The sequence below is a fragment of the Pogoniulus pusillus genome, chromosome 15, assembly GCF_015220805.1.
Source record: "Pogoniulus pusillus isolate bPogPus1 chromosome 15, bPogPus1.pri, whole genome shotgun sequence".
Classification (NCBI taxonomy): domain Eukaryota; kingdom Metazoa; phylum Chordata; class Aves; order Piciformes; family Lybiidae; genus Pogoniulus; species Pogoniulus pusillus.
In genome coordinates, this window is record NC_087278.1 from 8,932,770 (window position 1) to 8,959,967 (window position 27,198).

Sequence of the window (27,198 nt, forward strand, 5' to 3'; positions counted from 1 at the left end):
GCTCCCAGCTCAACAGTTACCTCTGTTAGTAAATGTTAGTGCAGGGTAGGAAAAGCCTTTGTGAAGCTCAGGTCAACAACCATGAAGGCAGGAAAAGACCTATTCCAAGCCCTGGAAAAGTCCCAGTCTATTTAGAGAAACAGCTGAGGTCAAATTGCTGCAAGGGCCTGGGAAGCACAAATTGATGCAGGCAGTGGAAGTGCTGTGCTAATACTGCATCATCTGGTGCCATGTTTGACAGAGCTGGCCCCAAATGCTTTGCTGTAGCATCTCTCCACACGTGTACACATCTTGCACAGCTGCCACTCTGCAAGCAGACTCCTTTTAGTCACTGCTGCTGAGAAGCACTAAATCTTAGGCCGAGTAAAAGCTCACAGGGCTGTGCAGAGGCTCAACAGCAGTTCTGCTCCATTGCCTGCCCTCCCCTGCCACCACTATGAATGCAGCCTCCTCTTGCAGTCAGCAAAGCAAGACTGTGGCAGGCAAACCTGCATGGTCTGGATTCTGGCATTAAAGGTGCAAGCACTGTATTTTTCAGTGGGACACAAAAAGCACCAGGACCTGCTTGCAACTTGGAGCAAACTCTTTTAAAATTTATTTTATAGATCACACCAGCCTGAGTGATCTTTGAATGCTGGTCACAAAAGAGAGATCACACCACCTCTTTGCACAAACTGAAGTAAACCCTCTTACAGTCATGGCAGTCTCCTTCAAGTGGAGCACAAGGAATGGAGAAAGAAAACCGCCTGGAGCTCTCTGCTCCCCTTGGAAATAGAGGGCAGTGAAATCAGATGCAGTTTGATGCTGCTACAGGGCCAGAAGACAAAACAAACCAGGTCCTCCAGCCTTGCTTAGCCACACTTCACACCCCTGACAATGTGGGTGTTATTAGTGTTGTAGCCGCCTATGGTTCCTCCCTCGCCAGGAGAGTGCTGGTATTTAGGCACAGAGCTAGGAAAGGACTGTTTCACCTCCCCCTTCCACCCACATGCAGGCCACTTGCAGTCTCTGAGGCAATGTATCCTTGTCTCCAAGCCACATTCCTCACCTCTCCCATGCCACTTAATGTTCTTGGAGTGCTGGTGCCAGTGGTGGGAGATGTGCTCTGCCACCCTGAGCCTGCTGTCCTCAGCTTGAAAGCCTACCTCAGATCACCAGGTGAACTGGACTGAACTCCATGGGTGCCACAGAGTGAGAAACGGAACCACCCTGCTAAGGACTTTACAGTCTCCTCCCAGTTAAAATAGAAGTCCTTCACTGGAGGAGGAAACCCTCAAAACAAATCCTGACAGCACCTGTTGGGGAAAGCAAAGAGTTGTTGCAGATGCTCTCTCCTTGAGAGTGCTAACACCCTCCCAACAGCTCCTGATAAACTAGTAGAGGAGAACTTCCATCTTTGTGAGAACTAGGTGAAGAGGCAGGGTTGTAAGAGACCAAAGTAAGCAGGGAGTTGATCACTTGTGTAACCTAGGGGTAAAAAACACTGTAACAATAAAGTTAATGGACTGCTCTTGCAGGGCCTTCCTGGAGAAGCCAGTATTTGTTATTAAAAGAGAAAAATAAGTCAGAAAAAGTGCCACAGTTTCCAAACCTGAAAGCACCTCTGTGAGCTTGGTACCAATCCATCATTGCCCTCTTTGGCCAAGTGGGGAGAAGGCAAACTCACTGGCAAAGTTTGGCCAGTGAGTTCCAGAAAAGATCTGGAAAAATATCTTGGAGTAAAGTAACTGGAGTGCTGTTTGCTGGTGGCATGTTACCACTCCTGATCTCCGTCCATCGAGGTGAGAAGGCTTTCTCTGGCTCAAGGCATGGACCAAGCGGTCCTGCACTGTATTTTTGATGCTGTCAACTGAGCTGCCACAGCCTTGAGAGGCAGCAAGATTTGCTCCAGTGTGCTCTGAACAAACAAGAGGAGAAGCAACATGATGGGAAGGGGAACAGAATTAACAAATGATTGCCCATGTCGTTCTGTCTCTAAAATCTTAAGTGCTGTCAACATATTTGAGAAGGATATTTAGTACAGGATGCCTGAACATCAAGAACTGCTTTCCAACTTGTTTCTCTCTTAAATCTCCAACTACTGAACTTTCTCACCATCTCCTCCAATCTTCAGTCTTTACAATATTGAATTAAAACCACACAGAAATAGTTTAAGCTGGAGGGCACCCAGAAATTCATCTCGCACGAGCCACAATGGTAAAATGATGCCCCATGGAGCCATCCTAAGCAATGTGTCTGAACCTTTACAAGTCTGACATTTTGGGCATCTGATAACCCCTGGATCTGAGACAGCACACAGGAGGAGAGCAGCAAGTCCTGTGGACAGGCTGGGGTGAGGGAGGAGGGAGGCAGCTAACTGGCTCTTCTCAGTTCTATCCAGACTCTCATCTTCATGCACACAAAATAGAATAAAAACTAATAAGAATAAAAACTACGCCCATAATGTACAAAAATGTTGTTGATAGGGGGAGCAGGAAGGTGTCAGTTACTCAGTTCTCTGCATCATCACCTTCATCAACTCATAAATTATGCTCCTCTCCATCACTTCCTTCAGGGAGGAGGGACGATTCTTCTGCAGCCAATCGATTAGCTGGGATGGGTTTTGGTTTAAGCTGCTCTGGATTTTTTGGATAAGAAATGAAAGGAAGAGGAGGAATTCCTCTGAAGGAGGAGTAAGAAATTCAGCAGCCACTGGCAGGAGTCACGCAGGCTCCCTGAGATTTCACTTTATGACGCTGACCCCCACGTCGCCGGCCTCCTCCTCCAACTTTTGACTGAAAAACAAGAAGAGACACTTCAGAGTGCAGCCACCTCTGAGTCACAGCATCAACACAGCAGCAGCTCAACACATTCAGTCGCCAGGAGGGCAGGTGTGACTGATCAGTGCAGGAAGGAGGTAAGGCAGACAGGCATGCCGTGAAGGAAGGAGAAGAGACAGATACATTGTGAAGTTCAGGCCTTCAAGCTGGAGGAGGACCTGCTTTCCCAGTTCTCTGAATGCCTCACTCCCACAGGAGTCAGCAGGTGCCATGAGGCTCAGCGTCTGTGCAATAGAGGCCTCAGGCTCCCTTGGCTTGCAGAACAGCAGGAGAGGCCCCCACCCCCCTACCAGGGCTCTCCTCCTAACACGACTGTTCCCAGCCTCAGGCCAGCAAGCCCCTCATTCTCTTTTAAAGCAGCCAAATACCTTATTGCCCTCACGGATGTGGGGCTCTTCATCCAGTGCAGGCTGAGGGGAAGCAGCAAAGAGAGAGAGGCAGAGGTAAGCAAGAACAAAACTCAGAGACTCTAAGGGGGAGGGATGACACAAAGAGCAAGCCGGGAGCACTAGGTACAACCACAGTGACACTGTAAGAAGACAAGGAGGAGCTGGGGGGTCAGTAAGGAGCCACAGGCATATGCAAAGTGAGAGATCCCCTGTCACAGAGTACTCCTTCAGCAGCCAGTCAAGCTCAAGAGGGCAAGATTTAACCAAAGACAACTAAGACAGCTAACATTAAGAGAGGACACACTAACCAGGTCTCTTGACAGAGTTAATTCCTGAACTTTCTGCTTATTAGACAAGTACACTAAAAGGAGAAAGTCCAGACAGTTCCAAAAGCCTGCAGTTAGAATAGAACTTCCATTCCTTTTAGATCACAAAGGATAGTTGTCGTTGGACAAGCTAAGCTGAGAAGTCTTAAACAGCAAAACAGCCTGCATAAATTTCTGCCTTGAGATAAGCCTTTCCTCCCCTTTGGATGGCTCCATCCTCATCCCCATCCTCCCTCCATGACAGAACAGATGATCTGCGTCTGAAACTGCTACTCAGGCTGGAATTTCTCTCGTGTAGGGATGCTCTACCTCTCACTCAGACAGCAGAGCCCGTTCTGCAACTGGTTGTCAGATCACAGGATGTCAGGGGTTGGAAGGGACCCAAAGAGATCATCGAGTCCAACCCCCTGCCAGAGCGGGACAATACTATCTAACACAGATCATAGAGGAATACATCCAGACAGGCCTTGAAACTCTCCAGAGAAGGAGATCCCACAACCTCTCTGGGGAGTCTGTTCCAGTGCTCTGTGACCCTTACAGTAAAAAAGCTCCCCCCTTGTGCTGAGGCAGAACCTCTTTTGCAGCAACTTACACCGACTGCTCCTTGTCCTATCACAGGGAGCAAGTGAGAAGAGCCTGACCCCCCCCTCCTGGCCAGCCTTCAGATACTTACAAACACCTATCAAATCCCCTCTAAGTCTTCTCTTTTCCAGACTAAACAGCCCCAGGTCCCTCAGCCTCTCCTCATAAGCCATGCCCTCCAGTCCCCTAATCATCCTTGTGGCCCTCCACTGGACCCTCTCCAGCAGATCCCTGTCCCTCTTAAACTGGGGAGCCCAAAACTGAACACAGTATTCAAGATGGGGTCTCACCAGGGCAGAGTAGAAGGGGAGGAGAACCTCCCTTGATCTGCTGGACACAGTCCTCCTAATACACCCCAGGATCCCACACTCTTCCTAATACACCCCAGGATCCCATTGGCCTTCTTGGCCACAATGGCACATTGCTGTGCCATGGTTAACTTGTTATCCAGATGCTTCACTAGTTCAGCTTCTGTGTGTATGGAGCTACTTCTTCACTGTCAGCTCAGCCAAGCAGTAAACCAAGTTACCAAAGATGCTGTGTACTCTTCCTCCTTGGAGGGTTTTCAAGCCATGACTGGATAAACCCCTGAGAAACCTGGTCTGACCTCAGAGATAATCCTACCTAGAGCAAGTTAGACTAGACACTTCCTGAGGTCCAAACTGAATTGTCCCAGAACCCTAAGCTGCTAGCTGCTGAAAGGTCAGCCATGAGAGGTCATCCAGTCATCTGAGAATCCCAACTTCTGCTGGGAGAGTGTCTCTATTTCTATTTGTGTCTGCTGCACACTGAGTCCCAAGGTGATTTCAAAGGTGTGAGGGGAGTGCCCTTCCTCCAGTAGATGAAACCAGGATGCAAACAGCTATTGTCCTTACTTACCAGTGGTTGCAGGGCAGTAGGTGTCAGCGGCACTGCAGATGTTGAGGGGGCTTCATCCCCAGCTGGTGGGCCTCCAGCTGCTGTCCCAGCTGGGGGAACACCATCCTCTCGTTTTGTAACAGCTCCCTTCTTGGTTGACTGCATCTTGATCTGCTGTGGTTTGGAGTTCATTGGTGAGTTATTGGTGGTCTGGAGTAACTGCAAGTTACAAGGGGAGCAGCCAAAATCAGCATTAGACTGGCTAGGCCAATGTGGCAAGGCCCAGTGCTGCTGCTTAACAGAAAACTTTGAGAGAACTGACACCAGCAGCCACTGGGAGAAGAATGCAGGTGTTCAAACGAATCACAGAACACACCTGGTTGGAAGTGACCTCAAAAATCAGCCAGTCCAACCCTCAACCCAGCACTGAAGGGTCAACACTGAACCATGTCCCTAAGCACCAAGTTAACATGCTGCCTAAACACTTCTAGGGTCAGTGATTCCACCACTGCCCTGGGCAGACCATTCCAATGTTTGAAAACCTCTCTTTGTGAAGAACTATTTTCTAGCATGCAGCCTGAACCTTCCCTGATGCACCTTGAAACCATTTCCTCTAGTCCTGCTACTTGACAGCAAGAACAGGCTGCTCCCCTCCTCACTCCAACCTCCCTCCAGGTAGTTGTAGAGAGCAATGAAGTCTCCCCTCAGCCTCCTCTTTCCCAGAGGAGAATCTAGACTGCTGAGCTGTTGTCTCTCATAGGGCGGAAAGGGCCACTCAGCTGAGGTGACACATAGCCCTCTTCAGTATGACTCAAAGGGACCAGCTATAAGCTGTGAGGAAGAGGCCAACCATAAAAACCAGAGGCATCTGGCTCACCTCCCACCTTGGCATTCATTCTCTCATCATACCAGCTAACGACTTCAGCACACAACACGAGTTGTTCATCCACAAGCCGTGCCAGGGCTGACATTTGTGACTGAAGGATGGGCTCTTCCCTCAATTTTTCCAGAGCCATCCCGTGTTGGTTTGAGGTTAATTGGGATATCCTAATGAGAGAAATTAGATCATTGGTTGTAAAAAGCCAATAATGATAAAGTCTGTATCATCCATCGGTGTGCTAAAGGGGATTAAAAAGCCAAAGTGTAAACAATTTGGTCCTCTTCTCCTCAGAGTGCTTGTTCCCTTCGGATCTCTTCCCTGCTCTAATCTCTCCACTAACCTTGGCTAACAGATAACAAGTAAGCTTTGCTATCTAACAGACAGAGAGAGAGAGAGAGGGAGAGGGTGGCTTTGAGCCCCTTCTGGGCTTCTTCCTTTGTTCTGGAGGGGAATTTGGATTTCTGTGTTATTTCTACATTGTATATGATTGCAAATATTTGTAAACATATTGTGTATATATGCTTGTAGATTTAGCCACCTGAGTTGGTCTGGCAATTTTCAATTGGTGGTGTGATGGGTTTGGAACTATCCCTCCCCACTATTTGAAATTGCCCAGACTAAGTCAGACTGTTTGGAAGATGAAGCTCTATTTACAGCACAACAAAATTTACAAGCACCTGTACACAATATATAGAAGTATTTCTGAGTATTTACACAAGCTAGAAATAATACAGAAAGCTCAATTCCCTCCCACACAAAGCAAACTGCCCAGAAGGGCTCAAAGCTACCCCTCACCAGTGTTGAGGTGCTGGAGTGGGTACAGAGAAGGGCAGTGAGGCTGGTGAGAGGTCTGGAAAACATGACCTACGAGGAGCAGCTGAGGGAGCTGGGGTTGTTTAGCCTGGAGAAGAGGAAGCTAAGAGGGGACCTTATTGCCCTCTACAACTACCTAAAAGGAGGTTGCAGTGAGGCTGGAGCTGGTCTCTTCTCCTGAATTACTAATGACAGGACAAGAGGAAATGGCCTCAAGTTGTGTCAGGAGAGGTTTGGGTTGGATGTTGGGAGAAAGTTCTTTACTGAGCAGGTGGCCAGTCACTGGAACAGGCTGTCCAGGGGTGTGGTGGAGTCACTGTCCCTGGAGGTGCTTAAGGGGAGAGTGGATGTGGTGCTTGTCTAGTGATGAAGGATGCTGGGATGAAGGTTGGACTGGATGATCCTGGTGGTCCTTTCCAACCATAGCAATTCATAGTGACAAGATGCTGTGCTGAGGGATTTGGTTTAGTCAAGGACTTGTCAGTGTGAAACTGATGATTGGACTTGATGGTCTTGAAGGTCTTTTCCAATCTAAGAAATTCTGTGATTCTGTGACTCCTTCCCCCTCCACCTCAGATGCACACACACAAACAAAGGGCAGTTTATGTGTTAATTGTCAAAATTAGAAGTGAGATATTGAAGCAGATGGAGGTTAATGGGAAGCAATTAACTCAAATGACACAGACCAGACAGAGCAAGGAACAGGTCACAGTCCCAGGACAAAGTGAGAGAACATTGTTTATGTTTTCATAGATCACAGGACATCAGAGGTTGGAAGGGACCCAAAGAGATCAGAGTCCAACCACCCTGCCAGAGCAGGGCCATATAATCTAGCTCAGGTCACAGAGGAATGCATCCAGACAGGCCCTTAAAGTCTCCAGAGAAGGAGACTCCACAACCTTTCTGGGAACCCTGTTCCAGTGCTCTGTGACCCTTACAGTAAAGAAGTTCCCCTTGTGTTGAGGTGGAACCTCCTGTGCTGCAGCTTATATCCATTGCTCCTTGTCCTATCAGAGGAAGCAAGTGAGCAGAGCCTGTCCCCCTGCTCCTGACCAGCCCTCAGATATTTATAAACATTTATTAAATCTCCTCCTCAGTCTTCTCTTCTCCAGACAAAAAAGCCCCAGGTCCCTCAGCCTCTCCTCATCAGGCAGTGCTCCAGCGCCCTAATCATCCTTGTGGCCCTCTGCTGGACCTTCTCCAGCAGATCCCTGTCCCTCTTAAACTGGGGAGTCCAAAACTGAACGCAGTACTCGAGATGGGATCTCAGCAGGGCAGAGCAGAGGAGGGAGGAGAACCTCCCTTGATCTGCCGGACACACTCTTAATACACCCCAGGATCACTGGCACATTGCTGTCCCATTGCCACTTTGGCTTTTTATCCCTCTCAGCAAACCAATGCATGACACAGACCTCATCGTTACTTTCTTTTTGCAACCAATGATCTATTTTCTCTCATTAAAATACTCCAATTAGCCACAAACCAGCACAGGTGGTGGTCAGCTCCTCAACCTGCCACACATTGAGATTCTCCTGCTGGCATCTCGGTGTCAAAAGCAGCCAAAGGGCAAAGGCAAGCGGAACTCTTCAGGCTTTACCTTAGTGATGGTGCCCACAGCCTTGGTGCGTCCCTCCCGGAAGACCAGGCGCTGGTCTATGTGCAGGTACTCCGGGGTCTTAATGAAGCGGAAGTGCACCGTGGCTTTGTCCCCCGTGCGCAGGCAGTCCTTGTCCATGCTGAGAATCGTGGCCGTCTGCCGGATGCTGCCGCAGTGCACTGCGAACACAACGGACAGAAGGCCCTCAATGACCTGCATGGGAGCGCAACAAGCTCCAGACAGACACCGCAGCAGCAGCTCCTGCTACCCTGCAGCTAACAGCGCCGAGTTTGGGATGTAATATCTGCTGTGTAGCACAGACAACACAGGTCACACAGCTTGTCCATGCTGAGAATCGTGGCCGTCTGCCGGATGCTGCCGCAGTGCACTGCGAACACAACGGACAGAAGGCCCTCAACGACCTGCAACAAGCTCCAGATAGACACGGCAGCAGCAGCTCCTGCTACCCTGCAGCTACCAGCGCCGAGTTTGGGATGTAATATCTGCTGTGTAGCACAGAGAACACAGGTCACACAGCTTGTCCATGCTGAGAATCGTGGCTGTCTGCTGGATGCTGCCACAGTGCACTGCGAACGCAACGGACAAAAGGCCCTCAATGACCTGCATGGGAGCACAACAAGCTCCAGACAGACACCGCAGCAGCAGCTCCTGCTACCCTGCAGCTAACAGTGCTGAGTTTGGGATGTAATATCTGCTGTGTAGCACAGAGAACACGGGTCACACAGCTTGTCCATGCTGAGAATCGTGGCTGTCTGCTGGATGCTGCCACAGTGCACTGCGAACGCAACGGACAAAAGGCCCTCAATGACCTGCATGGGAGCACAACAAGCTCCAGACAGACACCGCAGCAGCAGCTCCTGCTACCCTGCAGCTAACAGCACCGAGTTTGGGATGTAATATCTGCTGTGTAGCACAGAGAACACAGGTCACACAGCTTGTCCATGCTGAGAATCGTGGCTGTCTGCCGGATGCTGCCGCAGTGCACTGCGAACGCAATGGACAAAAGGCCCTCAGTGACCTGCGCGGGAGCGCAACAAGCTCCAGACAGACACCGCAGCAGCAGCTCCTGCTACCCTGCAGCTACCAGCACCGAGTTTGGGATGTAATATCTGCTGTGTAGCACAGACAATATGAGTCACACAGCTGTCCTTAGGCACTCCTGTTGTGGTTGGAAGCTGGATGCCTTTAAGAACCATTGAGAAGTCTTTCAGAAGGACCAGACAGTCTGGAAGATGCACACTGGAAAATGTAATCTTTTGTTATTCCATCCCATAAAGCCTGCATCTCTCCTCTATACATGGACTGCAGAGTCAATTCTGCCCCTTCTTCTCCCTTCCTGGCTGGATCACTGGTCTTTGCTGTATGTGGGAGCTGGGTCTGGAGCAGCCTGGCAAGCTAAATTTTAAGCTGTATCACTGGGAGGGATGAGACATTTGAGGCCTGCATTTTGGCCTGGTTTGGAGGGATGTTGTATGAAGCTTTGGCCTAAGGTTGTTTTGAGAACTGTAGCCAAGGTGGACTACGGATTTTGTGTATTTTATGTGCTCTGTGCTGTAATATGTAGCTCTGAATATCATTTCCATTTAAAGTTGCCAGTGCTATCCAGATCAGAGTGGAGTGTTTTAATTTAACTTCTTTGAGAAGGCAGAGTCTGTCTCGCTCCTTAAACCAAGACAAGTCCTCAAAAAGAAACCACACACAAGCTACAAAAACCTTTGAACAGAGATTTTCCTGAGGTACTCTCACCAGAATCCTACATGCCAAGCAGCCAGGCTAGAGAGTGGACCTAAAATGAGTCTCTCAGTCAGCACTTGAAGTTGAAGAAGCTTTGCATCTTGAAAATCTGGCTGAGGAAGGCTCCAAGTACACTTCAAGTCACAAATCCCCTTTTTAATGACATTCTTCACCACTCTCCTCTGTCAGCTCTCTCCCCTCCCTCTAATGCACTGCAAGGAAAGGTCAAACCACGAACTGTGGCTTACATTCAGGCTGATGGAGCCACCAGGAGAAAAACGATCTGTCTGATACAAACTGATACAAACAGTTACCACTGGGAAACAAACATGAGACAACACTCAGACACATACCCATGGCCTGATACCGTGGGCTGATGGTGGTGGGGTGATGGAGCACCAGGATTTCAGCTTCAAATTCCCATGATGCTTGTGGATTCAGGCGGGGTGACACCATTACCATGCCTTTCCTGATGGAAGAACGCTTGATCTGAAAAGCAGAGACAAAAAAACCTTTGTGTAATTCTCCAGGGAAGAAAGTCTCTGCTCTGACAGCATCCAAGAGGATCCTAAGGGATTTCACAGATAACAGCTGGTGCTCACCAAAAGCAAAGCCAGAGCTGTTCAGCAGTATGTAACAACTTTATGCAAAGACTGCAAAAATCAAGTTCAGCTGAAGTTTCCAAGGAAGCCTTAGCTGTAGTGCTGGGAATGCTGGCTATTGACAAAGCAGTTTTAACTTACTGATCCTCTGAAAGCAAAAACACATCCTGGGTGCACATTACCCAAGCAGATGATCTCCCCAAAAGCACTATGTCTGGTCACACAAAATTCTAAGACCAAACACACAAAGCTGGGTATAGCTCAAACTATATCCCCTTAAAATCAGTGCAGCTTCTATTGACAAAGTCCTTGCACCAGAGGAATTGCATTAAATTTTGCTAATTTTCAAGCCTCCAGTGATGCACTTGGTCCTACAAGTTGAAATGAATACTGTAAACACCCTGTCTAGGTCAGTAATGCAGCTGCAGCACAAGAAGAGACTTTTTTCTTGCAGTGTGTCTATTTTGTTACACAACTCCAGCACTGTTCCTTGTTACCTTGGATCCCACTGTTCCTACCTGTCTGCCGTCAGGTAAAGCAACCTGGACCTAAGGAGGTTCCATGAGATTTTAATGCACTGTGAAATGAGGCAGCTAAGGTTTGCAGAAGCAGTCTGACTGCAGGTGAACTCCAAGAGCACTCTAGAATTAGGAGGGTGGATCTGGGAATCTAGAGCAGATCATCTCACCTTCTTCAAAGCAAAGGAGGCAGTCTGGCCGCCCCGCACCTCTTTGACAGGCATTCTCTTGCGGTGGATGGACTTGACAGCAATAGGTAGGAAGTTGCCAAGAGGGTCTGGCCCCAGCAGCAGGGTGTCATTTAGCTTGATTAGGCCTCTCAGTGTTGTCCCAGACACAACTGTTCCTACACCCTATGCCAAAACCCAAAAAAAACAGGAATACAGGTTACTCAGCCATGCCATCAGAAGAGCTCTAGACCTTCCCTCTCTAGGGAAGACGTCTTCTTCGACCTGAAAGAGGAAGCAGGCCCCTTACTGGGACAGAGTAGGTATCATCTATCTGGAATTCTGCTGGCTCTTCTTCCCTGTAACTGGTCCGTGGAGACAACAGATTAAGAAACATCTTCAGCAAATCTAGGTTCTCCCCAGACACATTTGAAATCTGGAATATTGGGCACATTCTGCAAAAGAAAATTGGTAGAAATAGAGTTAGTTCACCTCCCTGCCTGGGACTCCAGGGAGGTGTAGGGAGACACCCAAAATCCTGGGGCTGAATTCAATACACAGTACTAGGGAGAGCCTGGCAGTCAGACACACAACACTCCATGTTTTGCAAACCTGCAACATTGCCTCTGCCTTCTAATGACAGTCAGGACTAGGTGTAAAGTTCTAGGACTGAAGGAAGTTGAATACCCTGCCATCTTCTGCAGACTGCCCAGAAGCAGACCCTCACTTCTGTCTCAGAGAGGGGAACACAAGCAGGTGAATCTCAGAACCAACACATTCTCATGGAATCAACACATCACATGGAAGATGCAACCTTCACACACCTAGACAATGGGACTCTCTTTCTGAATCTTCTCACCCAGACTCCAAATAGGATTGAAAGAGAAATGACTCTCCTCTAGTCCCGTTACCTCTCTGAGCTGAAGTTGGAGGCTGTTACAATGACATCATCCTTGCTCTGAACCAGCACGGGAATCTTCCTGCACCCTGGGGACTTCAGCAGTCGCTGTAACAGCTTCAGGGTTTCTTAAAGGGTGAAATGAATATTGTTAGGGCAGCATCTCCTGTCTTTATAGATCACTTTTGTGAGGTCTCTCCCCAAAGGGAGACTGTGCTCTTGCCACTAACAGACAGGAGAGGATGGCTAAAGGTGTGTGAGTGAGACAGTGCTTGCTCCTCCAGACCTTCCATTTCACGTCAGCTACCCTGCTGCCAAGCAACACCATACACAGACACTTATTTGCACCTGCAAGTGCAATGCTGTGAAACAGACATTTATAGCTGTCATTAAGCAGCTCTAAGCAGTTACAAGGCATTTCCTCTTCCTAGAAAGGATCTTTCACGTTGGATTCAATGAAAACCAGCAGCACTCAGGAACTGAAACATTTGAGACTATCTGACTTATTTTGACCCATCAAACCTCAACACACTTACCCTGGCAATCAACCTACACTAAAAGGTTAGAAGTTGGAAAAGACCTCCAAGACTGAGTCCAACCATTGACCTAACAGCACCATGGCTACTATACCATGTCCTGAAGTGCCACCTCTACACATTTTTTCAACATCTCCAGGGTTGGTGACTTCACCTCCCTCATTAACCTATTCCAATGCCTGACAATCCTTTCAGTAAAGAAAATTTCCCTAATATTCAATCTAAACCTCCCCTGGAACAATTTGTGGCCATTTCCTCTCTCTCTATCCCTTGATACTAGGGAGAAGAGACAAACTCCCACCTCATTACAGCCACCTTTCAGGCAGTTGTAGAGAGCAATGAGGTCTCCCCTCACCCTCCTCTACTCCAGATTAGAGAAGTATCAAAGAGGTAAAGATCATCAGCACAGACTAAGAGAGTGTAGGTGGACCAGGTCCAGGAATAAGAATTTTGGGACAAAGGTAATGGCTCCCAACTTTGATCTTTTGCCCCTTTTTAATTTATTTTCTAAGCCTCATACCTACCAGCCAGCAGGGGCATTACCTGATGCACTAACATCAGCCTCCAGAAAGGAACAGGTTAGTATGGGCCTAAAAGAGAAAACCCATTTCTATTCTGCAGCTGTCATCCAATTAGATGTTCTTTGTGAACAAATAATAGCCTACAGGAAAGTAATGTTTTGGATACAGAAACACACAGCATCTAATCATTCCGTCTGCTCTTCATACCTAAGCTTGAGCCAAACCTTGTGTCTATTTAATTTAACAGACCATGTCACCAGAGTGGCCTTCTCCCAAGAGCAGCTCTTCCCACCTCATCCCGAGCCAAACGTTCTCCTTTCCCAGTTATTATCCTAAGGTTTGGCCTCATATTTATTTGTCAAACACCTACTATAAAGACATTTGGATTATCTTCTGATCACATCTGTCTGTTTGCCAGAAACATATTTAGGATTCTTACAATAATGAACTAACCACAGGCAGTACCAGGAGCAGTTCAGCTTCCTGATTCTTAAGACTGATAATCAAAAGCCCACATTGCTCCAGTTAACCATGGCATGTTCCTGAAGGTGTAAGACATCAAGAGGAATTCAAAGATGCATTAGGCACAGCCTAAAAAATGTCAAGCACAGGTTAAAGGACAGTGCTGGGGTTAGAGGTGCCACTTTAGCTGCTGCCGAGCAGAAAAGCCATTAGCCCCCACTGATCACTGCCAACCTCGCAGCCATTCCTCTTTGTGTGTAGTCCAGTTATGCTACCATAGCCCACATACAGAGCTGCTTTGAACCATGATTTATGAAGCGTTGCTTGGTTGTTCAGACAGAGGAAGCAGCTGCTGTAGTTATGCCAGCACATCTGAGAAGTGCCCAGCTGAGCAGGATGTAAAAAGCAGCTGCCTCTTCACCGAATAGCTTCAGGTCACGCTCAAACTGTGGGCAAGGAAGAAAACAGCTTTCAAGAGAACTTCCAGAATTTTCCTCTAAGCTAAAGTAACCAAAGAAAAAGCAAGCTCACAACTCCAGGTAGCAGTATGCTTGTCTCCTTAACAGTTCACTTTCAGTTTGCCCACCTGAGTCTCCCCATTCAGAGGTAAATTTAAAATGAGTGAACTGCCTGCAAAATGGGCAAGGGAAAAGGATAAACTTCTGAAAAGTGTTTAATAAGATGCAGTCAAAACCAGATAAAGCAGCTTTCCTCCAGCAGTAACTCCTCAATGCAGAGGACAACAGCATATAAAGAGGGAAGAAACAGCCCTGCAGTCAGCTTATAGGACTTACCTTGTAGGATGTTAGCAGGGCACATGTCGATCTTGGTCACAACAACAAAGACAGGAACATTAAGTGCAAGTGCCAGGCCTAAGTGCTCCTTGGTCATTCCAACAATCCCAGCGTTACTGCCAACCTACAACAGGGAAACAAGACACAGTGACGTAAATGTTCCTCCTGTAGTGAGTTGAGTTACAGAGATCTTGTGTCAGATCTGCAGCAGGATGTAATTAGGTTAGAGAGACATCACTGGGACTGCAGGAGCAGACCCAGTTCATTTCAAATGCTGCTGGACAGTAAGGACTCTTCAATTCCTCAATCTTAGCAAGACGCTCTGAAGTTTAGAAACCTTTCCATATTCAAGCATCTTGCATTCAAGCATCTCAGGCCTGTCTGAAACTGACAGTCCTGGGGTACTTGCCTCGGAGCCCTGGCTAGATATCCACAGCGGCTGCTGCTCTCCACCCTCTGGGAGATGCTGCCTCTGTCCTCTTTCCACAACCCCACAGAGACATCACAACAGGAAAAAACGGTGGCTGCTAAAGCTGTGAAGAGCCCTGCTCCTGCTAGGGCTGTACACTTCTCTTGCTACCTACCATAAGCATGCAGAAGTCAGGTAAATGGCCGGTCATGCCAAAGACGGTGGTCTTCAGATACTTTTCATGACCAGCCAGGTCGATGAAAGTAATGACCTTGGTGGATTTCTCACAGATCTTTGTCCATTCCAAGCTGCCACCGTGGCTGTCAGGCTTGTTGACCACGTTGCCCTCGCTGTCAAAGCCCAGGATGTCGTTGCCCACGCTGCTGGTGCGGCCTGACTCGATCTCGTGCTTATGGCGGAACAGCTTTTGCCGAGCAAAGCCTCGACCATTGTCCAGTTCACCATGTGTCAAGACACCTAGCAAAGTGCTCTTTCCTGCATCCACATTGCCAACCACTGCTACCCTAGAGGGGAAAGGAGAAAGGAACCTGGTAAACTCTGATACCTGTACAAACAAGCACTCAAAAGCCCCCAGACACCACTGTTCCAGCTTTTTCTCCCTAACTTTCAATGAGAGATTTAAACATGTTAGACTTTTACAATCAGAGCAGAGATTCTTTCACCGTTAGTAGCTAATAGTGGAGATCCCAGACTCCATGTAAGACTGTGGAGATGTCTGGAGTCCAAAAGACAACTTGCTGAAGCTGACATTGCTTGTTGCCATAGGGACTATCTCTCTTCTAACCCATAGTCTCTACAATCCAACACAAACACTATGGCAGTGAAAAACTTGGTCTGCAATACCTCTGCCTTTTTCATATCCCTCATGTGGCAATAGCTGCAGGTGCTAGGGAGAGCACAGAAACCTAAACTGTTGTTCTCAGAAAAGGAAAAGCTCACACAGCAATGTAACATTTTAGCCATCTCCTTCCCTGTGGCTGTTATGGCTTTTGGCAAATCTTGGAAATCCATTCCATCCAGGTCTGGAAAGACACTCGTGTCATGTTATACAAACTATTATGTGTCCATTAAAAGGTGACTGGAATCACCACAGCCTTGGACTAGAATTGAACCCTTAGTCAAAATACTCTGTTCCAGCAACGTGTATATGTGCACACACAGACAGACAGACACACATATGACTGGGATTCCAGCCCATAAAAGCTCCCCAACCCGCCAAGTTGTCACCCAGACAGCAACAGCCCTCAGCTAAACACAGGCAAATCTCCACAAATAGTTTGCTAACAAAAGAGACAGCAGCAGCAACAACAACAAAAAGGTGATTTCATTAGTAAGGAGTGGTCAAACTCAGTTCCCTTTGTTGGGTAGCTACAACACCCAGACTCAAATAAGCATTGCTGGCTCAGCATCACAGACTGCTCACATGGTAAAAATGCAGCTGGGCTGCTGACTAACCCTGTCTCCACCCAGCTCCTCACCTGACCTCCAGGAAGTCGTTGTCACCCACACGTTTCCGAACAAGGTAGTCGCGCACCTTGCCCCCTGCCTCCTGATGCTCCCGCAGGAGGATCACGTCTGCCTCAATCTGCTCTGCCATGCTCTTCAACGTGGCATACGATGCTTCCATGTCTGCCTCGCTCAGACCGTATTCAGTCCCATCTAGGATGACGTCGAGGAGACAAAGGACAGTCAGTGAACACCACCCTGCCACCGCCAGCAGCAGTGTCATTCTGCCTTGGACTTTCACACTGATCTGCCTTTATCCGTGGGGTGGAGATGTCAGACATGTAAACAGAACGAGTGCTCTTTGCTCGAAATAAAGCAGGATGGTCTTCACTCTAAGCCTTCAAAGCACTACCTTTCATCTAGAGGAATTTTAGTCACAATTCCTAGAAGCAAAGACTCAGGGATTGACAAGAAAAACACCATTTTCCATCTAATTCCTTCAGTACATGTGCTGGAGGTATTTTGCCTGCAATTGCCTTCAGTCAGACAAAACACCTCCTCTCTCAGTGCAATAAAGGGAGAAGCATCAACAAAAGGAATGCTCTGAGACGTTACCACAATTAGCCAGTGAATGTGGGACTGATTTAAACAATCTCCTTATTTTTTAAAACCACAACCCAAGTACATATTTTCTGCAAGTTTGGCCTGCACAGCAAGTTCTTCAGTCCCCACGTACTCCAGTTCAAACAATGTTTTTGGCATGTCTCACTACCCTCCAGCCTGGCAGTTGAAGGAAAAGCTGACAGCACATGAGGCCAGGAAAAACCAAGGTAGCAGTGCTGCCTAACAACAGACCATCCAGGCAAAGAGCTGATGGCCAGAGCAGGCCAGCAGCTACCTAGACAAGTTTAAAGGCCTCCACAGCTTTCAGCTTCTCTCTTTAACCACATACTGAGAAGCTACACAGATCTCAGGCTGGAATCTCCTCTGTAGGTAAAAAAACAACCCAACAAACAAAGGTGGATAGCCACACAGCACCTGGATGACCAAAGCTATTGCTGTGTATGCATTCACATGCACGTCTGGCTCATTAGATGGTAAGCAGTAACTGCTGTTTGCATGAACTAATCAGCATTTTAGCTATTGCATTGCTTTACAACAAGTAGAGTAGCTGGGTGACTTCCAACCCAGCTCTTAAGTTGGTTGAGGAGCTGTTGAGACAGTAGTGAAAACAAAAGTACCACATCTGGCATCTTGTGTTATAGAAGAATAAGAAACAGGGGACAGAAGAAGGTAAGAGCCCAGGGAGAAAGGGAAGGGTCACTACTGGTGAAGCAGTGAGCTTTCTGGCAGGTTTCACTTGTTTCTCAGTCACCCAAGTTTAATATCCATGATGATCAAAATCAGACAGAAGGACCAGAAGAGGTAGAGATACCAAAGATTTTTTTTTCAATTGGATACAGCTTCCAATTTACAGAAAATATCCTCATCTTCCTTGACTATGCAGCAAAAAGGAAAAAAAAGCCTGAAGTTTAGCTCATATTTTAAGGAATTAATGCTTGCTTCTAAGTACCTCATTGCAACAGCCACCAGCAAACACTTGGAAAAGACATCCTACAAGAGAAAGCAGTGCCTAGCCTGTGCAACTACATCTCCACTGCAGAAGTGGTCATCCCAAACATCAAAGATTCAGACTATGTACATGTGGGAAGCTCACCTGGAGACAAGACTATTAATCCCTATGATACTGGCTACATAACCACTGGCCATCTAATCCCAGCTTCTCTTCTATGTTGGTTGCTTAGCAAGACACAGAAAATGAAAAAAGCACATGGTTCTCAAGTAATGCAACTCTCTCCTTCCATTACCTCCACCATGTCTGGCACTAGTGATTATGTGATATCCAGCAGATACTTAGCACATTTGAAACATGCATTTAGCCTTATGACAGCCACATATTTTTTTTTTTTTGCATTTAGGAAATATAAGGCCATGGTAAATGTTATTCTACCAGCATCAGCTGCAAACACTCAAACTGAAAAAGAACAAAAAAGGTCATCTATGCTAACTGCTAAAATCTGCAAAGGTTAATGACTGTGGTCACCTCCCCCGAGTTCATCTGACAGTAAGAGCCTAATGCTGAACAAAGGGAAACCTTTCCCTCCACAATACAAATGTGAACTAACCAAGGAAGTCAGCAGCATACATTCTGCCTGTCTGAAGTATCTCAAATACATTCCCCTGTGGGGTAAAAATATTGTTATTTACACTGTAGAAGTGAAGAAAAACAGACAGAACAAGACCTCCACCAGACACTGAGGGAGTGTGCACTAAAACTGTGACCACAATCCTTCTTCTTTTTCTGGATGGCCTAAGCAACTTATGCCTCATTCCCAAAAAAGAATTTGCATGACTTTACACATTGTCTCATGTCCACTACATGAGACAACTGCTGGCAGCAATAAAAGAATCTGTCCCACATGATCTGCTATACTTCAAAAGAGATGTTGAGATATTGGGACGTGTCCAGAGAAGGGCAATGAAGCTGGTGAAAGGCCTGGAACACAAACCCTATGAGGAGAGGCTGAGGGAGCTGGGGTTGTTTAGCCTGGAGAAGAGGAAGCTCAGGGCAGACCTCACTGATGTCTACAACTACCTGAAGGGACATTGTAGCCAGGTGAGGGTTGGTCTCTTCTCCCAGGCAACCAGCAACAGAACAAGGGGACACAGCCTCATGCTGTGCTGGGGGAGGTCTAGGCTGGATGTTAGGAGGAAGTTCTTCCCAGAGAGAGTGATTGGCATTGGAATGGGCTGCCCAGGGAGGTGGTGGAGTCACCATCCCTAGTGGTGTTCAAGAAAAGCCTGGATGAGGCACTTAGTGACATGGCCCAGTTGATTGGATAGGGCTGGGTGATAGGTTGGACTGGGTGATCTTGGAGGTCTCTTCCAACCTGGTCAATTCTATGATTCTATGATACTTCATGGAGGTTTCCAAGTTATTATTCCAAGTAAGTACCTTCAGCAGCAGTCCAGTTACACAAACTAGGTGTTTATAATTTTTAAGTGTTTTTTTGTTGTTTTGCTGAGGAAGCTGTACTCACCTGATCCTTGACCAATGACATAAATGGTCTCCCCACATCCCTCATCAATTCTCTCTGACATCTGCCGGAGCAAACTGTCATACTGCTCTGAAGTTGGGCTCACCATCACCAGCTGGGGGAAAAAAATATATTAAATGTCCATTGGCAGGTGTCAAGCAAACAATTTGAATTTCACCTCAACATGAGGAGAAGCTTCTTTACAGTGAGGGTGACGGAGCACTAGAACAGGTTGCCCACAGAGGTTATGGAGTCTCCTTCTCCGGAGACTTTCAAAACCCACCTGGATGTGTTCCTGTGTGAACTACCCTGGGTGATCCTGCCTTGGCAGGGAGGTTGGACTCAATGATCTCTGAAGGTCCCTTCCAACCTCTAAAGTTCTGTGATTCAAACCTAGCTTCAGCTGTAAGGACAATCAATCTGTGTGTTTTACTGAAAGAGAAGGCTTATTTTTCAAGGACCACTGTCTGGTGGCTCATTTTTATTGTGCTTTTTTGTTTTGGCTTTTTTGTTGTTGTTTTCTTTTCATCCCAGCTTCACTGACAGCTTATGACACTGCACAAAGTTATTTATCTGAGCTCAGTGTTCCTTGATGCTGTAAGACACACTTCAAAGCAAGTAAGAATTCCAAGCATGTCATTTTGAAGCAACCAGTGTTTAAAAGCCACATTTAAGTGAACATCCCACTGCTGCTTCTGTGCAATATGCTTCTGTGCAAAGAAAACAGAAATGGGAGGAGATATTTTCTCCAAAGTAATTCCTTAGCTGGGTACTCCAGTTTCTGCTGCACAGAATGCTGCTGTTCACCCAAAGCATAACAGGACAGCCAAAGGAAGCAGACCTTGCTGCAGAACACATCTAGGCACCAAAACCTAGAACACCTCATAATTTTTTTAGGTACTTAGCTCCCCTTTTGTCTTTCGAGGGGGAAGAGGGGAAGAAGAGAACAAGAATATGCATTATTTTCAAACTCCTAGCAAAACTTTAGGTATTTTATGCTACAGTGCTGAGAAGTAGACATACAAAGCAATTTTATGAGCATATATGGACATTTCACCACTAAAGAGCTGCACTTCTGCAAGTCAGCAGCTGCATTACCAACAAGCTGCATTTTTTGCAACAACCACAGATTTTTTTGCCTTTCCCTGCAGAGGTATCAAGAGAAAGAAAATGGGGACAGAAATAGAGAGGAAAATACCAAGAAGACAGTGCTTAAGGAAGGATTTTTCTTAGGAGAGTGGTATAGCACCACTGCATCTGTCAGGCAGCACAGCTGATGAGGCTTACAAGGAACGCACATACTGCTGGTGTGTAGACCAACAACACCTCCATCACCCATTCATGACCAGCTGGCTACCTACTCTCTAGCTGCCTCCATGGTTACAAATCTGTTGGGGGCCAAGCATCCTGATGCAACAATTCAATCACTACTTATTGTGACTGGGATAAGCATTTCTGTTAAAAAAGCACTTCTGGTACAAGTCATAAATGCTATCACCTACAAACAGCCCTATGAGCAGGCACACCTGTGCCACAATACAACACTCAGTGAAATCCATGCTTCCACCAGGTCTTCCAAAATCACACCCAGAGAGATGTACTGCCCTTCACTATGCAAAAAGACAGTCTGACATCTGTGCTAGGTTTGCTTAAAACACAGTTTACAGCAGTTCTCAATGATTACATCTTCAAGCATGGCAAACATTCTCTATCAACACAGACTCACTAGCACAATGTGCATTCTGGAAGGAACCACCTGTACTACCTGCTACCAGGCAGCTAATGAAGACCTTTATTAGAAATCTAGAGTGTAAGGGAACTCAAAATCTCAAACTATGCTTAAGCAGCTTTCAAACCTATAGAAATGCATGCATTTGGAAAACTGAACCACACACAGCCAGTGTTGGTTAAAAAGTTTAAGGCAGCCAAAGCAATCATTTCCTCAAATAGTTTTAAGGCAGACAAAGTAATGATTTCCTCGAATGTTATGGGTCACAAAGAGCATGTTTGCAATGGCCAGAGAGCTGCAAGAGAGACAATCACCTTCTTGTGCCTCTTACAGGCACATGCTCTACCTAAGCTTTTAAACTACATGGCACAGGTAGCAAAGCACTCTGATCTGAAGGCCACATAGGCTTTCTACTGTGTAATACAAAGGACTAAGTCTTGTCTTCATTTGCCATTCTTTCGGTTTTGTTTTCTTCTTAAAAGGAAACCATTGGATCTGAATGTCCGCAGAGGGAAATCAGCAGCCGTTCTGAGGCTTGATCAGAGAGGAATGGAAGGCTGTGTGCAGATGTGTGAGGCTTGTTTTGCCTGGCAGGCACTTTCTGGAATTCCTGGAAGCACAGCAATCAGGCTCACTGTTCAGGCGAGGGCACCAGTGCAGGTCAGACTCAGGAAGATCTATTAAGCAGGTTCTCATACACACACACACACATCAATAAAGTAACATGGACACCACTGTAGAGGAACACTAACTTCAGCTTCTGCAAGTCTCATTACCAGCTTCATTATCCTATGAGTTCAAATGCTTCAGCAGTGTGAGTGGGCAGGGTGCTGTTCACAGCATTAGAGGACGATTCAGACGCACAGCGCACTGCAGCCACTCTTCACGGCACCAGGTTGGGCTGCGGGAGGCTCAGACAGCATGGCATCCACACACATCAGCTCAAAGTACTGTTTCCCCACCATGTTGCTTTCATTGCCACGGAAAGCTCTGCTGAAGTGTGTTCCAGACTGCCTTTAAAGCCTACCCTGGAGCCAGTGAAGTTTACAGCCGATCTGACACAGTGGAACGTCAAAAGAAGGATGTATGGAACAAAGAGCAGCCTTCATGGATCACACCTTCCAACACCATTCACCATCGCTAATGGCTGCTTCTGCAGTTTCCCCCATCCAGTTCTGCAGTTTCCTATGTCACTTTTCTTGCTGTTCTGAAGATCTCTTCAGCCAGCCTCATGGAGTGAGAGAGTCTGTTCTTTGCCATCTCCTTGGTGGGAGAGAGGCCTCCACCCTGGCCTCGGTGCTTGTTTTTTTTCTCCTTTTCACCTTTGTGCAATCCCCTCCATGCTTGGACTATGTATTTATGCTTTTCAGAGGTTTTCATGAAACAAAAAAGTATTCACTTTACTTCCTTCCACTTTGCCAGGCATCGAGCAGTTAACAGCAGGAGTCACACAGGTCTAGAAACCTCAGAATTCCTATGGAGCAAAAAAAAAAGTAACAACCAGTTATTGGTTTACTTTCATGACAGCAGGAAATAAATCTGACACGTTTTGAGTTGCCATCTCTAAAACTGTTTCCCAATCGCAGGGGAGAAGCAGCTTTTCCCACCTTTCCCCTGATCAGTTTTAGGATTAACACACACCAAAGGTGCGTAATGGTTACAGCTGTCTGAGCTTACTCCAGGGGAATACATTGGACTGCATTGTTCTTCACTGTCCAGCAAGAGGCTGTTACATTAATTAACAACAATTTCGAGACACCAGTGAGCTTGAGCTCAGGTTACATCTGCACTACTACAGGCAGTCCTTAAATAAGAAGCATCCCCTGTTCATGATGTGCACAAACTATAAAGATTAAAGGCAAACCAAATACTGTGTGGTAGGTAGTGCTGTAGTGCTGCTTTCTTGGAATAACACAGCCTCACAATTTGCGTGGTTGGAAAACCACTGGGGGGAAGGCACCTCCTCTAATGTCATATTTTGCTTTCTATTTCCTGTGGACTCACATAGCTCAAATGCTATCAATGTCCTGTTGTCAGTGTAAGTGCAATGCAACCATCAGCTCCACTAATACCATTGTATGATATGATTTTGACCTGAAAGGTGATTACTGCTGCAATGTCTTAGTGCCGAAGAGAAAACAAATACCCATCAAGATTGACACGATAATGAATTTGTGCTGATGAATGGAACTGTTTGCCCAATGAGCAGACAAGGTGCACTTGAGAATTCAATCCCAAGGTGTTCCTTCCTAAAAAGGGCACACTTTACAACAAATGCACTGGTGGAGGCCTGGGAGAAAAGCATGTAACACGGAGAAGGGGTAGGTCAGACCAGGACAGAAGCAGCAACTAGTTAGCAAACAAATTAACTGCAGTGAGAATTGACATTTTAAGCAGGAATTGCAGGGCAGTAATTCAACTGGGAAAATACCAAAAAGGAAGGGATTGGATGGGGCAATTTTGCATTCTGACCATATGAGATCGCTGTTTTGAACAGAGAGTAAGAGACTAACTTGGAGAGATGGGGCAGAGCTCATAGTCTCAGGTTTCATGCAAGATGAGGATGAATGAAAGCTTTAGGAAAAAGATAGCAGGTGTACACTGCTGGATGGAAAGGTAACTTGTAATAAAGGTCAAAAAAAAACCCTTACCTATTGCCTCCATAGTGCCTGCAGATTTCTAGGAATGGAAGACAGGCTGGCATCACAAATGGAGGTTGTGGGAGAAAAGCATTCCTCTTTCTTCATCAGAGTTTTGGCCAGGTTCTTGGCTGTGAAGAATCAGTGACACAGTCCTCAGTGTCCTCCTGGGCCCTCTTCCACATCAGCCACATCCAAGACAAAGCACAGATCGATACTGGCATCCTGTATCAAAATCTGGTCCAGCTCATTAAGGCATGAACAGGTGGCTCAATAAATACTGCAGCTTTGATTTCTGCTTTTTACTATAAGACATCTTTATAACATTCATTTCAATACAGTAACCACACTGGAAAATATTCAGTCATTCCCTCAAAAATAAACGCTCCTGCACCCACACAACACAATTCCTGTCTCTCCATTTCTCCACAAAGGGCAAGAAAATCCATGACTTTGGAATGACTCCATCTGGAAGCATGAAGGAGGATGGCAGGGAAAAAAAAAAGAGGAAACACCAGCTACACTGACTGCTGGATCACATACTGTCAAGTGGACCAAATCACATTGTCAGGAGACTGTAGAGTGGGAGATGTCACCACAACAAATCGAACTCGTGGCAGCAAAAGATCAGTCAGTCAGGGAATAAACAGGAGACAGTGCAGAAAGGCAGCTGATGCAGTCTATGTTGGGCCTTGGTGTATACACTTACTACAACGTACCTTCCTGAAAGATGGAAGTGTGAACGGATTCTGACAGAACTAAGATCATCACACAGCTGTCACTTGGACTCTAGAAAGGAACTACACAAGGTCAACAAACCTTTTGTGTTGACTTTCAACTTCAGCCTGCAAGCGCAAGGCACCCTTGTTGCTGAGCCCTTGTGCTCAAAAGTTACGAGCTCTGACTTGCTTTCAAGATTGTGCAGGAAGCCCCAGAACCAGTACAACTGGCAGCAGAGATAACTACAGAGAACCAACGCTGAGGAAAGACGTGAGACGTGAGATGTTAAAGCAGCTGTCAGCTCCAAATCCTGTGCTTGTTGAGCGGATGCAACACCCGCTGCAGACGCTTCCCGAGAAGCCGAAGAGGGAAAGGTGCAGGACGGACAAGCCTGTCAGCACCTTCCTTTCCCGGCTAGGCCACAGCTCTCTCAGCTCTTCGTAGCTCAACTTTACCGCACTTCTCCCGTCCGCCTCCCGACGACACGGCGGGCTCTGCCACCCGGCCCTCCGCGCCCGGACGAGTGATGCTGGGGCTAGAGGAGACTCCTGAGACCCAGCTCCAGCCCACGGGGGAGTTCCGGGGGACCTCCCCCTACTCTGTCAGAGGCAGGTGGACCCCCAGCCCCTCGATCTTCTGCGGTGAGGGGAGTGGCTGTCGAGCTGGCCTCGGCTGACTGGCGACCCCGTTCCAGAAGGGCCGAAGGGCATCCCCACGGGCAAGGCGGCAGCCAGGGAAAGGGCAACACGGGGCCCGGCGGGATGATGGCGCTCGCCACCGCCCGCCCCCCTGCCGGGCCTACCTTACTGGTGAGGTCGATCTCGGGCTCGCCGTTGAGCGCCTCGCCGTCCTCGCTGTCGAAAGCGGCACGGAGGGGACAGGCGGCCGCTGCTATGCGAGGCCCCCCGCCCGGGGAGCCGGGCTCCGGAGCGAACATACAAGCCGGTACCGGTGAGCCCCCCATCGGGGATCGACTCCGTTCCGCCGCCGCCATTTTCTCTGTCCCGGCCCTCCTCCTCCTCCTGTCCCGGCCCTCCTCCTCCCCGTGCCCGCCGCTCCGCCCCGGGAGGAGCGGCTGCCCTGCCCCCGGCGCGGCAAGGCAGAGCCAGCCAATCACGGGGGAGGAGCTGGGTCATTAGCCTGTCGCCACGACGACGAGGGCCGGGTCGTTGTTATTCATGAGGGAGGGACACGCCCCCGCGGAGCGCGCCAAGCCAATGGGAGAACCGCTGCCAGCTCGGCTTGTTCTCTATAAATATACACACAACAGAGCCCGCTCGCCGCGTCCCTGCCTCCCGCCCAATAGGAGAGCTGGCCCTCCTGACAGACAGCCCTAGAGACCAACCGGAGGAGACGATTTGAGGGAATAAACCGCTGTCAAGATGAGCAGGGTCCTCCCTGGGGGGTAGGCACTGTCTCAAGGTAGCCAATGAGAATGAGGCAAGTTTTCACGGGCAGTTGTATAAGCCAATAGAACGGGGGAAAAGCGCTGTGTGCGTCCAAGACGGCAGCCGGGGGCTCCGCTGAGGTGGCGGGTCCCGGTAGCTCTCACGCTTTGCTCGGGCGGCCGCCAGCTGCCGGGATGGGTCAGGGGTCGGCAAAGTGGGCAGGCAGTCGTTGCACAAACAGGAACAGCCGCGCAACCCCCTTATGCTCTGGGCTCCTGACAGAAATACCCTTGTCGCCCCGGCTGCCCACCGGGCTAGCCCGCAGTGCTAGACCGCGAGGAGCAGGACACAGCACCAAAGCAAGGAGAAAATCCCGTCCGCTGGGTGTTTTACGGGCGGGCAGGTGACCCAGCAGCGGAGGGCAGGCCGGCAGGGAAGCTGCCCGTCCTGCTTCTCCACCGGGCAACCCATCAGCTCTTCAGCTGCCACAAGCTCCAACTTGGCACAGAGCTGAGTCGGAGAATATTTATTTCTATTCAACAGGCGGCAAACCATTTCATTTGTCCTGGCTTCTTTATCGCAGCGTGAGACTCGACGCACTCATTAATTAAGTAGGCGAGAAGAGAAAGAAAATTGAAGTGCAGGGAAATTAACTCGCCTACAGTTATGCAGCCAGCCTGCCGCAGGGGTAGGAATGAACCCTGCTGCACACCGGGGCGCTGCACACCGGGGCACTCCCCACACCGAGGCCTGCCTGTGCTCCGATAGCTGACCCAGATGGCCCCCTGCCCCTCGCTGGGCACGAAGCCCGCAAGCCGCGCCGCCGACCACATCCGCGTCGGCCTCCTAGCTCTCGGAACGTTTCCAGGGCGACCCGGAAAGCTGGTTGCGGTTTCGAGGCGGGCACTGACCCCGCTGCTTTCCCGGGGCGCGGCGGAGCCCAAGCCGCAGCAGCGCCGCCAAGCAGCTCCGCGCCGACCGCTAACGTCAAGGGGCGGAGGCGAACGAGCGCCTTCGACGTCGGCGCGTGCGGGGCGGGCCGTTGGGCACGCGCGGCGCGGGGGGCGGAGGAGGTCACGGGGTAGGGGGAAGAGGAGGGGAGCGAGAGCGGAGCCAGCCGCGCTGGCGCGCAGGCGCGGGCGGGTGTCGGTGTGGGGCGGTCGGGGCCGAGGAGCGGTGAGGTGCTTGCGGGGCCCGGGGGTGCCCAGCAGCTCCCCTCGCGTCTCTCCTC

General features: G+C 48.4%; 1 protein-coding gene across 3 annotated transcripts; it reads right to left on the reverse strand.

The window, feature by feature from the left end:
- Window positions 1-572: 572 nt before the first annotated feature.
- GTPBP1 (GTP binding protein 1) lies at window positions 573-25,629 on the reverse strand. Of its 3 annotated transcripts, XM_064155246.1 has the most exons (15): window positions 25,382-25,462; window positions 23,872-23,990; window positions 21,535-22,694; window positions 19,495-19,606; window positions 16,426-16,606; window positions 15,102-15,450; window positions 14,518-14,641; window positions 12,218-12,332; window positions 11,617-11,761; window positions 11,310-11,492; window positions 10,373-10,508; window positions 8,265-8,443; window positions 4,996-5,193; window positions 3,188-3,229; window positions 573-2,774 (listed from the first exon to the last, which is right to left on the reverse strand). In XM_064155246.1, exons 4-15 carry the CDS (start codon window positions 19,598-19,600, stop codon window positions 2,682-2,684), a joined length of 1,851 nt encoding a protein of 616 aa, XP_064011316.1. In that variant the 5' UTR covers window positions 19,601-19,606; window positions 21,535-22,694; window positions 23,872-23,990; window positions 25,382-25,462; the 3' UTR covers window positions 573-2,681. The 3 variants fall into 3 exon arrangements, with proteins under 3 accessions (XP_064011316.1, XP_064011314.1, XP_064011315.1); XM_064155244.1 differs by lacking the exons at window positions 21,535-22,694; window positions 23,872-23,990 and having other exon boundaries at window positions 25,382-25,629; XM_064155245.1 differs by lacking the exons at window positions 3,188-3,229; window positions 21,535-22,694; window positions 23,872-23,990 and having other exon boundaries at window positions 25,382-25,628.
- Between the last annotated feature and the right edge of the window lie 1,569 nt (window positions 25,630-27,198).